This window comes from Brachycentrus maculatus, unplaced genomic scaffold (genome assembly GCF_059751285.1).
Source record: "Brachycentrus maculatus isolate JH-2025_06_01 unplaced genomic scaffold, ASM5975128v1 h1tg000085l, whole genome shotgun sequence".
Taxonomy (NCBI): Eukaryota; Metazoa; Arthropoda; class Insecta; order Trichoptera; family Brachycentridae; genus Brachycentrus; species Brachycentrus maculatus.
In genome coordinates this window covers 878193-896146 of record NW_028280839.1, presented here as the reverse complement: position 1 = coordinate 896146, position 17954 = coordinate 878193, and the positions used below count along the sequence as shown (strand labels likewise).

The 17954-nt window shown below is 30.2% G+C and overlaps 1 protein-coding gene across 2 annotated transcripts in view; it reads left to right on the top strand.

Annotated features, from left to right (window-relative positions):
• LOC148310924 (synaptotagmin-10-like) overlaps window positions 1-11859 on the top strand; it is a 150112-nt gene extending 138253 nt beyond the window's left edge. The window contains exons 9-11 of one of the 2 annotated variants that reach the window (XM_088257605.1): window positions 8032-8203; window positions 9019-9216; window positions 10431-11859. In XM_088257605.1, the coding sequence (XP_088113731.1) occupies window positions 8032-8203; window positions 9019-9216; window positions 10431-10434 (374 nt within the window). In that variant the 3' untranslated portion in view covers window positions 10435-11859. Of the gene's footprint in view, window positions 1-8031; window positions 8204-9018; window positions 9221-10430 lie in introns of those variants that run through there. The other variant, XM_088257607.1, reaches the window with a different exon arrangement.
• Window positions 11860-17954: the final 6095 nt, after the last annotated feature.

Below are 17954 nucleotides of genomic sequence, written 5' to 3'. Positions count from 1 at the left end.
TACATACCCGCCAATTGTTACGACTCCTAACCTGACCACTTTCAAGTATTTGGCATACCTGATCGTGCCATGTTTTTCTCGGTCTTCCTCTGCTTCTTTTCCCACTAACATTCGCCTCATAAATTTGTTTTACCGTTCTTTCCTCACTCATTCGTTCTACATATCCAAACCATCTCAACACACCTTTCTTAATTTTATCGATAATGCTTATCTCAGCTTTGCATTCCTTCCTTATTTCACTTTTCGCACATCTATCATACATCGTTTTGTCGCACATTCTTCTGAGAGATCGCATTTCGACTGCATTCAGTCTACTTTCATCCTTCTTTTGCCAACTCCATGTTTCACTTCCATACATTTGAGTTGGAACCAGGACTCCGTTGTACACACACACACACACACAGTATATATATATATATATATATATATATGTGTGTGTGTGTGTGTGTGTGTGTGTGTGTGTGTGTGTGTGTGTGTGTGTGTGTGTGTGTGTGTGTGTGTGTGTGTGTGTGTGTGTGTGTATGGACTATCAAATTATTCTCAACCCTTACACTATATCATTATTTACTGGATTCCGTGATCTCGCATAGCCTTCATTTTTGGTAAACTTTAGTGTATTCTACTTGTTCATGTAATACCGTAGAGCTTCCTTACAATTTAAATCACGACTAAAATGTGGCAAATTGTACAGTTCGCTGATAACTCTGCACTTTCGGAATGTAGCAGAGATAATAATGTCACGTACGCGAATCACCATCTCGAATAATTATTTTAATGGCGTTTCTTTTATAACAATTCTAGTAAATTCAATGTAATATTCAAAGCTTGAACAGGGTGAAATTTAATCCTAACTTAAGATATAACTTGCTTACGTTCCTAGGTGAAATTACTGTATACCTGTGGACGATTTGAGTTGTTGAAGTTTTTTTTTAATTACAATGCCCGCTGTGTATTTATATTTTTTCCACGAATAATGATATCGATAATCTAAAAAATAAATCCGAAATGATGGCGAGAAGTTTACTTGCGAGAATAATATATACCTACATTACAGGGATAAACAAAAAGGTTTAAAATTATAATGTAACTTTGTTTTAAAATCACTATAAATAATATATTTATAGTGATTTTAAAACATGTTAAGTATACTTTAATTATAAAAACGAAAATCAGAAACTTAGTGCTTCAAATATAAATTATAAAAAGGTTTAAGTTTAAAAAACCATTTACATTAAAAATGAAAATCGTTAATGATGAAAATATTATTTTTTGACATCTCAACATAGATGAAGAAGAATATGGAAATCTGGGGATTTCCGGGGCTTACGACCGTCTTAGGCTGGTTTAAGTGATCACTTTACACACGTGTAACATTCACTTATTCTTGGAACTTCTATATGTATGGTTCAATTTCGAAACATAGTGCTTGAATCACTAGAATTTCTCTATAGACATCTATGGTGAAATGAAAGAAGCTTTTTATTTAGCAGAAACTCTTCCATTTGTATCTGAGGTCCGAATCTTGGATTATAATCACGTACATGAGAAACGCTAGAAAATATATTTTTCATAATATTATTTTAGTTTTTTATTTGGCCACTTAATTATTTATAACATTTTGAGTGTGTCCAAATACTTGTTCACAAATCTGGATTATCTCCAATTATAGGAGTTTTTTTTTCATATATTTTTTTTCACTTCTCAATATAGATGAAGAAGAATTTATACCACTATTATTATCAATATTACAGAATATCATAAAGTTTTATGTTATTACAAATACAATAGTTTAAGATCTAATAAATGAAAAAGCTTTTTATGAAGAATTTAATTGAAGTATGTGTGGTCCGTCCGAATTTTTCGTTGTTAAATATGATGTGAAATTGATTCCATTGGACGGAAATGAATGAGGTTACGCGTAAATTTACTTTGCACTTAGCAAGCTCCTAGCTGTAAATGGGTTATATGTGGTTATTAACTAAAACATAGTAAACCGCTTTACTCCGTAAGCGATAGGACTTGCCAGTCATTTATACCAATTTTTCATAGTGTTTTTCGTAGCTTTTGACTATTATTTTTTATACAATTATGAGGGATGATAAATTGAATCCTTTGTCGTACATTTAACAAATATTTGTATTAAAATTTATTGAATCTATGTACAAAATAACAGTACAGTTATTTAACAACGTAAAACGTTATTACAGTAAAACCTTGATATAATGGACTAATTGAGAAGAGGGGGTCTCCGTTAAAGATGAAAGTCCGTTATATAAAAATAGGTTTGAAATAATAATAACAGTATTTAAATATAAATGAATAATACAAATCGAAAACGAAATTCTATGTATTGTCTTCGGATATCGACGCGCTTGCTTTCGGTAATCCTGCTTTGAAAAAGGAATCAAGTTTTATTTGCATTTTCGAAGTTTGCTAATATACTCCTACTTTTGTTTCTATTCTTATTATTTCTTAAATTCTACTGTTAGACGTATGAAGTAATCATCACGGCTATTAAAAATTGTTTACATGCGGTGGCACTTGAATTTAAGCATGTATTTTTTTACATTTGACCGCATTTTTGTCCGTTATATCCGGGGTTCGTTAAATATATGTTTTTTATATCGAGCTTTTATTGCATGAATGGTAAAACGCATATTCTTGAAGACAGTTGTAACCATTAATTAATTTACTGAATAGCAGTACAGGTATTTAACAGTTTCAACCGCCTTTTCTCGACGACAGTTGTGATCATAAATTTATTTATAAAATAATGGTTTAGGTAATTAACAGCGTAAAAACTTATTAAATCAATATAAGGTAGATAAACAGATAAATAATAAAAATTAAATCATAACTTGAGCTTTAAAAAAACAAAATTTATGGGTATCCTGATCAAATATTTAAAAAATACTAAGTATTTTGTCAATTTTTTACTTCAAATTCCAGTCCGGAGTTATTTATTTAAAATTTATTTATTAATTTATCCTAGTCATGAATCGAACTCTTAAAACCACGTGAATCCAATTAAATTTTCTCACCACTTCACTGCGCAGGCCGCCTTATAATAATTACGTATGATCATTTTATGCGGAGTCCTTCCAGCTCTATTCGTCTCTTTTAAGAGTTATTTATACAGTTATTTTTCTAACTCCCGTATACAAATGGGGACCATTTTTCAGTCTTACGTTTTTAATTTAACTTAATAACGCTTAAAGTTGTATTCTGCGCCTCTAACCCGCGTATTCACAAAAGTCCTCTGTTGATTAGCTTGTAGGGGTGTTTCTATCCCCTGACACGATGCGGAAATTAACTCTCGTACAGCCAGGGTCTAACTGTCAGGGTTTAATATTCCTAGAATATAATTCGACATTTTGCCCGGTAAATTAAGTTACCAGCTGTATATGTATCAAAATGGTCAGAATGAATGGTTAGTTATTACATTTAATAGTATACTTTATGAAACCCTTACTATTTTTATTTAAAAAAAACGATAATCTACTTTTTAAAGTATTCAGTAATCATTTACAAATTAATTTATAGACCTAATATTTAGTTGAATTGTAAATGAGATCTATTACTTTATGAAACCCTCACTATTTTTATTTAAAAAAAACGATAATCTGCTTTTTAAAGTATTCAGTAATCATTTACAAATTAATTTATAGACCTAATATTTAGTTGAATTGTAAATGAGATCTATTACTTTATGAAACCCTCACTATTTTTATTTAAAGAAAACGATAATCTGCTTTTTAAAGTATTCAGTAATCATTTACAAATTAATTTATAGACCTAATATTTATTTGAATTGTAAATGAGATCTATTACTTTATGAAACCCTTACTATTTTTATTTAAAAAAAAACGATAATCTACTTTTTAAAGTATTCAGTAATCATTTACAAATTAATTTATAGACCTAATATTTAGTTGAATTGTAAATGAGATCTGTTACTTTATGAAACCCTTACTATTTTTATTTAAAAAAAAAACGATAATCTACTTTTTAAAGTATTCAGTTATCATTTACAAATTAATTTATAGACCTAATATTTAGTTGAATTGTAAATGAGATCTATTACTTTATGAAACCCTTACTATTTTTATTTTTAAAAAAAACGATAATCTACTTTTTAAAGTATTCAGTAATCATTTACAAATTAATTTATAGACCTAATATTTAGTTGAATTGTAAATGAGATCTATTACTTTATGAAACCCTTACTATTTTTATTTAAAAAAAAAAACGATAATCTACTTTTTAAAGTATTCAGTAATCATTTACAAATTAATTTATAGACCTTATATTTAGTTGAATTGTAAATGAGATCTATTATTTCGAGAAATAAAAATACTTTGTGTTCTGATCCACTCACATTTTTATTAACCAACTAGTTTCGGCAACAACCTGTTGCCCTGTTCAGGGTTTAATTTATTAGTAATAAATAAACTAATAAAAAAATCAATTACATTGAACCTGGGTTTAATGAAATTTATGTTGCAGGCTATCGATTATCCCGCCTAAATACGTCTTACAAGCCATGTTAATATTCACAAAAAAATAATACGAAAATATCAATTTTTGAGCAAACGTTTGCAGTCATTTAAAGTGAATATGTTAAATTCTATACTCTGAACACAATTTCTTTAACATTTTTTTCATATTTGCTAAGACTTAAGCATAAAATACGAAGTACTCCGTAAAACGCGTAGATGCGGGCGCTAGAGGTTATCGTCTATTTTTTGCTGACTGTCCTATAATATTATAACAAAGGTGACATTGTGCCTATCCGGGTGAGGTGGCGAGCCACTATGAAATCTGGGTAAAAGTGCTGCTCCGGGGTGACAACAGGTGGCACGGCAAACAGTCTGATGATTTATAGCCCCCCTTTCCACCCCCAAGCCACCCCCTAAGCCAACCCCTAAACACGGGCCCAGATAAGGTATTTGTACAGCCTTGGGAATATGCCACGTATTATTGTAGATGTCACGCCTTTTCGCATCACCTCATGTGACCCCAAGATAATAGGTACACATCGACACTTTCTCAGAAAAACGTCGTATGTGCGAGTTTAAAAAGAATTGTTTTAATACATCGAATAAAATAAATTGAAACGAATATATTTCCTCATAATTAAAAACTTATCTTTCTTTTTATTTTTGTATTAAAAGCATAGTTAACATTGTGGTATGGTAATATAACGCTCTCCTTATCATTATTCGTTCACTTTGTGTAATACCACTTTTATAAATACTTATTCCTGACTACCGGTTTCGGAATGTCATCATGCCATCATCGGGTCATTAAAATAAAATTATTACGGTTTGACATGTCGCTCACTCCTTTCAAGAACGTCAAAAATCAAAAAACTTGATTTTTCAGGAGAACGTTTTTAAAGTTTAAACATATAATACAATGTATTAAAAATAAATATCAAGCCACTTATTGAACTTTTTACCGTGCAACAGATCTTTTTAGGTAAAACCTGAAGGTTTTTTCTCCATTTGAAAAATATTTATTTTATTAAAAAAAAAAAAAAAACAATAACTTTTCTTCAAAATGCAAAAACAACACTTTCTGCCCTGTAGCGGGTAAATATTAAGTTAAAAATATGCCGCTTTTGCTGGGATATAGTACATTTTCTGGGCATTCCGAAAACATGCACAGCTGGAAATTTACGAATTTTGATTTATGACGTTCTTGAAAGGAGAGAGCGATGTGTGCAATACTAAAACTTTGAAAGAGAGAAAGAAGGCAAATGAATCACAATTGGAATATTTTTAAAAGTGGACTCGAAGTTAAATTTAGTTGGTTATTTATTATACGTAAGTCTTTATTGATTGCTTTACTCATTTCAAATTTTTCTAGATTATCTAAAGAAAGACCAGTTTTATTTACCTGTAAAATTTCTATACCCGTTGAATTATCACTTATCTTTCTTATTAATTTAAGTCAATTTTCATTAAAATCGAGTAATCAGAAACTGTTCTTCCCTTTTGTATATCTGCAAAAAGTGTATGATAAGGTTGATAGAATGAAACTATGGAGCGTGCTGGAAAAATACGGAATAAACAAGACTTTTTAATACCGTGTTCTGACCCGTTTAATTTCTGGCCAGAAATATCAAAACGTATTAAAACAAATATTTAAAAAAAAAACATTTCTTTGAATTTAAACGTACAGTTGGAATCAATTTTCAATTTTCTTTACCAGAATTTAAAACGTATTTTAGGGGGAAAAGTGAACTGAAATTTCGACACTTCGAAAGAGATAAAATATTCATCGATGTGAGATATATCGGATAATTTTTTTCCATAATAATATTTATTTTCACCAGAAAATTTCGCCTTGAGAGAAAATGTATAAACCTCGTGAATTTTACAGCTTTTGTTTTATTATTGAAAACAACTCGGGGAAAATATTCGATAAGTATGAATAATTTTATCACCCTGTTACTATCGAAAAATAATAATCACTGTGTGCGAGCTTTTTTATTGAAAATGTGTATTCTAACAAAATATATACCATATAAAAATATTAATTTTTTAAACAACATCCGCGGACATTTTTTCCGAAAAAGTTTTGTTTGCTAAAAATGCCCCGAATCTGTCTAAAAAATAAACATTTTAATCAAGTAAGTAGGTAGGTACCCTTCATTGATCAACTTTAAAGTGTAATGAACTCACTTCAAAATTTGAAAATAATCGAATATATATTGTAGAAATTTCATCGCTCAGTAATAATTATCAGCAATATATTTTACATGTCATTTAACGTCAAGGAGAATATTCTCGTTACGGCGATGACGCGCTGGAATTCTTCAATTTTCACTGCCTCTCCCGCCGATTTTCGTATTGCCTACACATTGCGCGGGAAACATTTTGACAGTTATAAATGCGGGTCTTTTTGTTGGAATCTCGATTGTTAGTAGGGTTATTATTCACGGTGATATGACGAAGAATATGATGCCGTGTTATGAGGGCGGAATAAAGAACGTTTCAAAGGACGGATGGAGCTGTGGGGAAAAGAGGCTGGATTTAATAATCGTGGCTGCTATACATACTCGTACATGTGTACACAGATTATTACTTGTATCCCGAAATCCTGTGAATATTTGACCTAGTAACAAAAAAAATTTACAGCTGTTTCTTCAAATTTATTGTGACACATGTTCGATGCATTCCGCATCATTTTCAATAGTATCAACATTGAGTTATTATTTCTATATATATATATACTACTACTACTACTACTACCATCACGCCGTTTCCCCGCAGGGGTAGGCAGAGAGGATGGAACGCCACACTCTTCTGTCCTGACATACACTCCTAGCCTCCTTCACATCCATACATCTAGTCATACATGCCCTCCGATTACGCAGACTTTTGACACCGCCAGATTTTAGGTTCTGATTGATCTGATCGTGCCAAGTCTTTTTGTTTATATATATATATATATATATACAATGTCTGCGTAATCGGAGGGCATGTATGACTAGATGTATGGATGTGAAGGAGGCGAGGAGTGTATGTCAGGAGAGAAGAGTGTGGCATTCCATCCTCTCTGCCTACCCCTGCGGGGAAACGGCGTGGTGGTAGTAGTAGTATATATATATATATATATATATATATATATATATATATATATATATATATATATATATATATATATATATATATATATATATATATATATATATATATATATATATATATATATATACATATACATATATATATATATATATATATATATATATATATATATATATATATATATATATATATATATATATATATATATATATATATATATATATATATATATATATATATATATATATATATATATATATATATATATATATATATATATACGTGGTATTGTGTTAATTTGTATAATGTACCTATTTTTGTATGATTTTTATTAAATAATCATACCTAAAACAAAGTTGTGCTTATTTTAGAGTTCCGTAAAATATTTAGTTTTTCAAAGGAGTTTGATAAATAATATTTTTTGTGTTTTCAGATCCCTACGTGAAGGTGTATCTGCTTTGCCAGGGGAAAAGAATAAAGAAAAAGAAGACAACTGTCAAGAAGAACACGCTCTGTCCGGTGTATAACGAAGCGCTAGTGTTTGACGTTCCCGCCGAAAATGTCGAGGAAGTTAGCCTACTCGTCAAAGTAATCGACTATGACAGGTAATAATTACCTCCATTTTATTTATTTTTTTACATTTGACATGTTAACTTTTCACTTCTCCTCATGATGGTAAATGCATTCATTTATTTACAACATTTTGAGTGTGTCCAAATACTTACTTAGTACAAATCAGAATGTTCGCAAATTAAAATAAATATAACTGACACCTCCTTCGTCACTGCAGTGTATTTTGCGAAACCCTCTTCAGCTCCTCATACGTCTAATAGCCCATGTCCTCGCATAAGTTACAAAGATATTCACGAGCATCCTCTGGCGTTTGTTCCCTCGATCGTTCCCTCTATTATCAGGTGCAGGAAACCCTCCTATCTCAACACGTGACCAATCTCTCAAGATAGTTGCGAGTAAGTGCCTTCTTTCTTCCATTATTCGTAGTACCTCGTCGTTGGAGATGTGGTCTCTCCAGGATATCCCGAGCATTCTTCTATCGGTCCACATCTCAAATGTATTCAGCCTATTATTATCTCTATTTAATTAAAGATTTACTTAGTAAATACAACTATTTTTTAAAATCTACTGTGACACATGTTTCGATGCATTCCGCATCATTTCAAAACAGGAACTAACTTCACATACGGTGTTTAAAAATGATGCGAAATGCATCGAAACATGTGTCACAGTAGATTTGAAGAAATAGTTGTATTTACTAAGTAAAACTTAAATTAAGAATGAATAGATTTTACCACAAAGTGACTACCGAATCCATTAATGAAATTATTAATATCCCCTTCAGATAAGCAGCAAGATCGGTTAGTCTCTGCATATTGTGTATTAAATTTGTAAAATATCGTTTTAGGATCGGATCCAATGAGTTGATGGGGTGTACTGCCATAGGATCCAGCTACATTGGCATCGGACGAGACCATTGGCTAGAGATGTTGGATAATCCGAGGAAACCTGTAGCCCAGTGGTATCCCCTGGCCGAGACCGTACCTGGAAATCTACCAGTCAATGGGAATGACCATCCCGTCAGCCTCAGCTGTCTCAATGGAAGGTGAGAACGATTATCATTTGTTTATTTCAATAATATTATTTATTGATTCGGCATTAACTTCGTGGAAAGACTTTTGATTTTTTTTTTAAATTAAATACTTGTATAATACCACTTAATGAGTTTTATTTCATTACACACGACTAGTTTTGGAACTAATAGATGATTCTTTCTGCAGGTGAAAAGTAAAAGTAAAGTTTTACTTTTTACCTGTAGATGAAAAAATTTGTTAGTTTTCAAAACAAGTCGTGTGTAAATAAAACTCATTAAGTGGTATTATACAAATGTTTAATTTTTTTTTTCAATACTCTTCATTTTGTTTGTAACTAGAGCTTTGCCATACATGACACAAAAGCCAGTAAGAACATACATTTGAAAAAGAACAATAATTTCTCCATGAAGAAAGATATTTAAATGATATTGACATCATTTAAAATTAAACACTTGTTTTAGACCACTTATTAAGTTTTATTTCACTTCACATGACTAATTTTGAAAACTACAGATATTTTTACCAACAAGTGATCAGTTTTTGTGAATATTTAAGAATTTTCTTTATTTCTATCAAAAATTTAAGAAAACCTCGCAATAAATGTAATATAAATTAATATTAATCCTTTTAAAAAAATACTAGGGAAAAAAAATTGTCATTAATAATAAAATTTTGGTTATATGGTCTTCTGATTTACGAACTTGTAAACAAATATACCATACAAGTACTTAGAATTTAGAAATGTGCCAAGTATGACTATTTTATGTAAACTTCTTACCATTAATTCTGTAGTGTAGTGGTCTGTACATTTGGCTACCGCACTAGAGGCCCTGGGTTCGATTCCCAGGAGGGTGAAAATAAATACAAATGATTTTAAACTCTAATATTTATTTAATATTACCTTGGACTAGTATCTGAAGTGCAGGGCCGATCACCTTTCCTTCATGTATTTAACAATCAATATCACACTGCTTCCATACGATGCAGTGCCCTATGCACCGTTGAGGTGCGGATCTCTTATCCATTAACTTGTTAAATTATTTGATATCTGACCGGTGGATACCTCTTCATAGCAACCATTTATGTAATGTAATGTTATGGAATGTAAAAAAAAACTTTTTAACATTGTAATGTGGTAAAATGACAAGGTTACTAATACAATACAAACTTACAATATAAGAATGTCAGATTTTCTTACTCAAAAATATATAACTTTCCATTTCAGGTGAAGAGATTAAAGCATGCTTTGGATCGTGTAATCATTCCGACTTGGACTAAAAATATTTGTATCTCGGAAGGAAACATATTAGCGACTGTTGTCATGGGCTGGAGTAGCATCAGATGATGCTATGAATTATCATTTAGATAATGATGTGGAATCGCTAGGATCTGCAATGAGTAACTGGCTATGAAAATGTGTCACATATTTTTTTATCAGTATTAGGTGTAAGATTCTTACAAAATAAACAATTCTGATAAATTTCTTTGTTGATTTTTTATCTTATTGAGATGCAAGTCTACTCAAAACGTTTTATATGAAAAATAAATTTAGATTGTAAAATATCTGAGATGAAAATCAATATCATTATAATGTTGCCATGCTAAAAGTACCTACTATAATTTTATTTACCATGTTTGTATAAGAAATGAATTTATGGTTTACTCATATCTATTTTAGTATTATACTAATTTTGGATTTTTTTGGAATTATTTACTATATATTATAGAAAGAGCTAAAGAGCACTCATGTATTTGTACTATTTAATAGATATCTTCTTCATTTAACGTTAAACATTCTCTATAAATGTTACATTATAATGAACACTAAGTGTTTAGTTGATACGTTATTAATAAGAAATATACAATTAGTTTTGTATACGTAGAAAGACAAAAAAGTGTATAGACTAAAATACATAATATTTAAAATACTTCGGTTTACATACCATGCTTTTTTAAAATCTTTTACCAAATATGAGTCTGTGATCGTATCTTTCTGTTTCATTATTTCTGCTGCTGAAAAATATGCCATACTTCTATCGTGTATTTATTTAAAACTAATTTCATTCTTCTTTCTATTGTACCGCTCCACGCTGTAGGTTGTAAATCATCATGGCAATCTTAACTTTGCCTGCAGCCACTTTAAACAGTGACTTAATAAAATATAACAAATAATAATTAAAATTACACAAATCTCTCATTTTATGTGCTTTATAATGCAATATTTGATTAAAAACATGGAAGATAAAAAAATCAACCGTGGTACTGACAAGTTAATGTACTTTTTGACTAATTTGAACCTGAAAAAGGTTATAAAAATAATAAAATTCATTGCACAAATTTCAAAAACTACTGAAAAAAGACAACCTCATTTACATTCATATTTGATGTCATTTATAAGTCATTGTTCTTTAAATGTTACAATGCACATTTAAAATGTTGGTAAGGCACATGGACGTTGTGTGAAAAGTTATCATTGAATTTTAAATATAGATATGAATGTATTAAATGGAGCACATTAATATTTTAAGATTTATGAAAAAAAATATTTAACTGTCTTTTTTTCTTGTTCAACCCAGCAAATTGAGATTTTAACTCTAATATTATTCATGTTGTTTGCATGAAAATATATGTACATAACTACAAAAAAAAACAAAGATATAATAACGCGTTAATCCTGATGTGTATTTCAAACAGAAAGTTCTTAGTGGCCAGACAATATGTAATTAAAAATAAGACTAGTAAGAAAAACAGATTTTTGTAAAATACAGAAATATTTTTCAAATGGCGTAGTACAATGCTTTCAATAGGAAATTAGTCATCAGGAGTGTGATGAACAGTAGAAGTATATCTGTATTAACTGTGCCATTGTGTGGTAGAAAATGTAATTGCGATGTTTAATGATTGTCAAAAAAAATACTGTAGTATCAATTCATTTTAAAATCTGTTATGTAGGTACTTACTAAACCATGTACTGTAGAACGGCCAAACTCAACCAGTCTTAGGACCTCTATCTAATTGACTTCAAAAGAAGGAAATTACCAATTTGGTGTGTACATGTGTATACACCAAAAGAAGGAAATTACCAATTTTACATAGTGAGCATATGCTCACTATGTAAAATTGATCACTGAAAAAAATTGTAATAGAAATAATAAAGTATGTGTATTTTTCTCAAACCATTTTTAGCTCATTGCGTCTCCGTTACTCCTTAGCATTTGAATGTGGTGTATAGCTATAAGTAATCCATGCTTATACTTACAAATTTGCAGAATATAAAAATGACAGTACACAGTACTTATTTATAAAAAGATGGAAATTAGTGAAGAGTTTTGACATGCGCATATTTAGCTGGTCACATGTTGAGTATGGTTGTTTTGGAAAATTATATAAGAATGTTTTTTTTGCCAATCAACAAACGAGTGTTTCATTTATCTTATTTAGATTTAATTATGGATGTATTACCAACAGCATAACATATTTTTTAACAAAAAAAAATGTGTAATTCACAAACTGCATCCTCAAAAAAATATTACTTATAAAAGTCTATCTATAACTTTATAACTAATAAAAAGAGCTTTACTTCGTAACCTATGTTTTGGCCCCTATAGAAATACTTAACTACTGTGGTAACATGACTTACAAACTTAATTTGTTTCCGACTGGTTCGTATCTATAGATCTTTATGCTTCTAAACCTAATCTATACATGTGCAGCACGGGTCACACACACCACTTGTGGTGTCGTATTACAGACAAATGCAACATAATAACAAACACCACAGATACGGCACACACACAAATGCAGCATATCACCGTGTATCTCAAAACTATGTCGCATGTTGCGGTCAAAAAGAGATATCAAAAAAGTTGATATCTCGAAAATTTCTAATGCAGAACAGCTTGCAAGTCAAGTTACCACTGTATAATATTAAAATATTTTTATTTCTTTCATTCTAATGTTGTATTAGAATATTTAACATAGAATAAATAGGTAAACACTTGTCTTTATATTATTTAAGTGTCAATTAAATATCTAATGTAATATAAGGTTGTAATACTTTATATAAGAGAGAAAATGTCTAAAAAATTATACCTATCCCATTATCACATTTGGCGACTACACTTCATATCATTAATTGCCTGTCAACACGGTATTTCGCAGTTTTAAAGTTGGTCTGAAGCACATATTATAAGGTATTTACTTGCAAACATGGTCTTTGAAAGTTACCAGGAAATCATACCTGCTCACTTACCCAAAGTATATATGTACACATCACACGGATATTGAGGGATTTTCTTTTTCAACAAGTATATCTTTAAAAAAGTGTCCCGTTAACCTATTTATGAAGTACTTACCAAACAGGTTTTTCTTTTAATCTATTGCAAAAATTATAATTTCATATTTTATTTTATTTTTTGTATAAATATAAATGCAGGCACCTCGGTAGTGGGATCGCTATGTACAGTGCAGTCAAGGGATAACAGTAAGAGAAGAGTCATTGATTCGACAAGGGTCACAACCGTCAGTAATGAGGAGTAAGATGGAGAAGAAATAAATATAAGATAACTTTTCTCACCTTATTTTTGTGCAAACTTATTATTTAAGTTCATGATTTTGAATTACTGATGAGAGTGCCAATAATCGTAACCATTAGAGTGAAATATTTACCTCTGATTTTTTATGGAAAGGTAGGTGGCCTAACTTTAATTTTTGATGTGCCATATACCGCTTTAATTTTATGATATAATATTACAACTACCATTTTGTTTAAATAATCACACATATTTGCTTATTTTAATTTACATTATGAGATTTCATGCGACTTTGATGGAAGCGAATACAATTTATTGACATCCGGCATCACCAAAATTGCCAAACTAGGGTTGGATTGGGTATATAAGACTGGCTTTGGATATTGAATATATTACCCAGATTGTTAACATACATAATATTTTTGAGTCAAGATAAGTCAGCCCTTAAAATATTTCCTTGCTACCCCGATTGTTCTATTTTACACCTTTAATTTAAAAACAAAAAAATATTTATTATATTTCATTTACTTAACATAAGATTAGTTTAAAACACTCAATTTGGTGGATGAATGACAAGATGGGATGAAATAGTATATCCGAAAAAAAAATAAGATGTCAATCGAAAATGTTACATCGTCTTCAAGTTAAGAAGTTTGAAGGATTATAGTAAGAAAGTACCTACTTACTATAAACATAATATTTAACTTGTAATATTATAGTATAATACGTGTTTCTACTTAAACTCTCATTTAAAAACAGTATTTCTTAATTAAATGTGTATTTAAGATAATATTTTTTAAATATATACTTACATGTACAAGACAGAGATTCGCTAAGCGGTTGTTATAGCAACAACTAATCTATTGACAGTTTAAAAAATAAAAAGTACTGTGGAACCTCGAGTTACGAACTTAATTCATTCCATAATACTAGTGTCATGGACTTCGAGTTTCTAGGTTTGACTCCTGATCTGCCACGACATGATCCTTATTTTTAACTCAATCCGTTTAGATTTACCTTATACAATAGCATTGCATAATAACGTAAAAAGTAATATGTGTATATTTTTTATATGTGAAAACATCAGGTACTTTAAGCTCATCACTATCTGTCCACGGAATGGATGGCCCGAAACGTTATTTGCAGTCCGAGACATTTTTTCATCGGAATTATGTTCAAAGTTGGAGGTTCCACTGTATTTATAATTAAATAATAATAATGTTGCTTTAATGTTGATATGTACCTTCATGTGGTAATAAACATAAATTTGATTTTCATATATCTGATTATAATATAATGTGTTTTGTTCTTATTTAATATGTACTTATACAATTTGGTCTATTGTTTGAATTACTGATGTGATAAAATTAAGTAAAATTTTATATTATATGCTGCAAAAGCCTTGGTAGTTGTGTCCTTGTTAACATTCCATATTTAGAGACCCTCCAAATTCACATTTGTAATTTTAAAATATTTTCAATACATACCTAAAAAATATTTTTATACATGCATTGACAAAATCAAAGTAAAATTGGGATAATTATTTCGCCTGGCCGTATAGGAATACAGATAATATATTGAAAATTTTATATACCTAGTAAAAAAAATCCAGAGAATATTGATGAAGTTCAAATCTGTTCAGAACAAACCTAGATTTAAAGTCCTAGCATGCACAATTTAAAAGTTTTACTAAATTTATTTAGTAAACTTCTGAATGTAAAGCAGAGTTAAACTTTTGTGTTTTATAATTTTGACTTTAAACACAATCCGTCAAAGTTAACAAATACACAAATAAAACATTTGTACAAGCAAGCTAAGATTTGTACAAATATTTTGTTTACACAGTCAGTGTTGCATCAATGAAATTAAAGTATAGTTTATTAAAAACAGTTTTATCTTTTCTGTTATTATTTAATGCGTTCATTTTTGCAATATCCAATAAAAACAAAAAAGATGGCCTCATTTTAAAATTATAAATTTATCACATTTTTATTCATTATCAAATTTGTATTTTCAGTTTCATAATTTATAAAACGAATCATTATGCTTGGAGAATGTTTTGTTTAAATCTTTTGAATAATAAATATGAAATTACAACATAGCGTTATACACTTTTACATAAGAATATTATATGTACATGTATCTATTTACCTCGAAACATTAGTGCAACTGTTATGTAATATTTATATATGATATATTTATGTAGTATCAATGCAACCTAAGCAACTGATGATTTACATGTTTAAAGTGAAATAAATCAAATATGTATTATAAAACGATTATTTTGACCTTATTTTCTTCGTTGACCCCAGATGGTACATACGCACTGCATCAGATCAACGCAGTGTCGACTAGATCATTCCAATGTGATCGGTCTTTCACTCCAGATTCTTTGCTTTTGGAATGGAATATATATATTTATATGCTTGAGATTATGAGTAGATTATTACTAGAAATAAGTTATGTTATGTAATGATTCTGTTTATTTAGGAACGGAAACTAAGGAAATAATAGTAATTCACATAATACTTTCCACAATATTCCATTTAATGTGTCAAAATAACACATTACAGTTGTTCAAATTGTGAAATACGGAAAGAATGCATAGCTGAGATAAGGATAATTGATAAAATTACAAAAGGGAATGGGCCGCAAAACGATGTATGACAGATGTTCGAAGGGTAAAATAAGAAATGAATGCAAGGCTGAGATAAGCATTATTGATAAAATTAGGAAAGGTGTGTTAAGGTGGTTTGGACATGTGGAAAGAATGGTAAAATAAATTTGCAAGGCGACTAAAGTTGGAAATAAGAGTAAAAGACAACCAAAAAAACTTGGCATGATCAAGTATTTCAAATGCTTGAAAGTGGTCAGGCAGGTATGTATGAGGAGATTTATATATTTCATATTTTACATACCATTTTTTTTTATTATATGACAACCTCACCGGGCATCACCCGTATCGAGACATTCAAAACAATGAATGTGGGAGATGCAAAGAATGTTTGCAAAAATAGAGAGGTGTGGCTTTTTATTCTCTCCGCCTACCACTCTATGGAAGCAGCATAATGGTTAGTTAGTTAGTTAATTTACGATAAGAAGAAATTAAGTTAGGGGTGGCCGAAAAATCAGTAGGTATTTATGAGGAGATACATTCATTGCGGAAGAGGCTAAGGAACAATAAACATAATGGTAGCATTTTACTGCAAGATATTGGAAGTTGTGTGATTATTGATTAGATTTTCACCACTGATGCTCATATCAGTTTTCTATCAGCTAAACGCCATGATCGCTCATGGTGAGATTGTAATAAATTTGACAGGTACAAAAGTGTAATAATAAAACAATAGGTAAGATCAATAAAATGCACTAATTTATTTTAGACATTGAGTGAAACAAAAAACAGAGTATTTTTCTTAACACATTATAAATTGTAAGGACTAGATTAACATAGCTTCTGCCATATTGTAGATATTTCTCTAAATAATATGAACAGCCTCTCTTTGGCTCATCTCTTTGACTCATCCCTGTCATCTTGATTCTTGTTTCTCTTATTCCATTTTGACAAATTATAAATCTTCAACACTCAAATCCAGATGTTAGAAGGCTGGTTACATTTTCTTCTCCAAAGATCGGTTGTATTATTTAGATGCAATTTAAGCCGGGCCGATTTATAAGAAGGTTGAATAGAAAACAACAAAAAAGTTTCTCTTCTACCGATTTAACGGTATATGAATCTTCATATCGATGTAGAAGTTAGGAGATTCCTTACTTTATGCACTCCGAACGTTGTGTTAAGTGGCTGTATTCTCGGAGGTCCCAAATAAGTTACCGGGTGCATGGAATAATAAAATAAGGCGACGAAGAAGAAAATCAAATTATCTGATAAAATATACTCAACGGCGTGATGTACAGCATACATCATCCGGATGAAAGATCTTCTATTTCTTTCCAACCTGCCGTTGTTCGATATTTGTGGGTCCATTATTACTCGATGTTCAAGATATGCACATAAAATATCAAGCAACTAAATAGGTTGCTCAATGCAAGCAAACGATTGTAAATTATAACCTGCAGCGATTGACTAAATTTAAATCAAAATGTGATGCAAATCTACAAAAGACAAGACGCAATAATCGCTAATCGCTAATGATCGTTGACAAACGTCAAACGTCAATTTTATTATGATTTTTTGTAAATGTTGCCAGTTAGAGGGA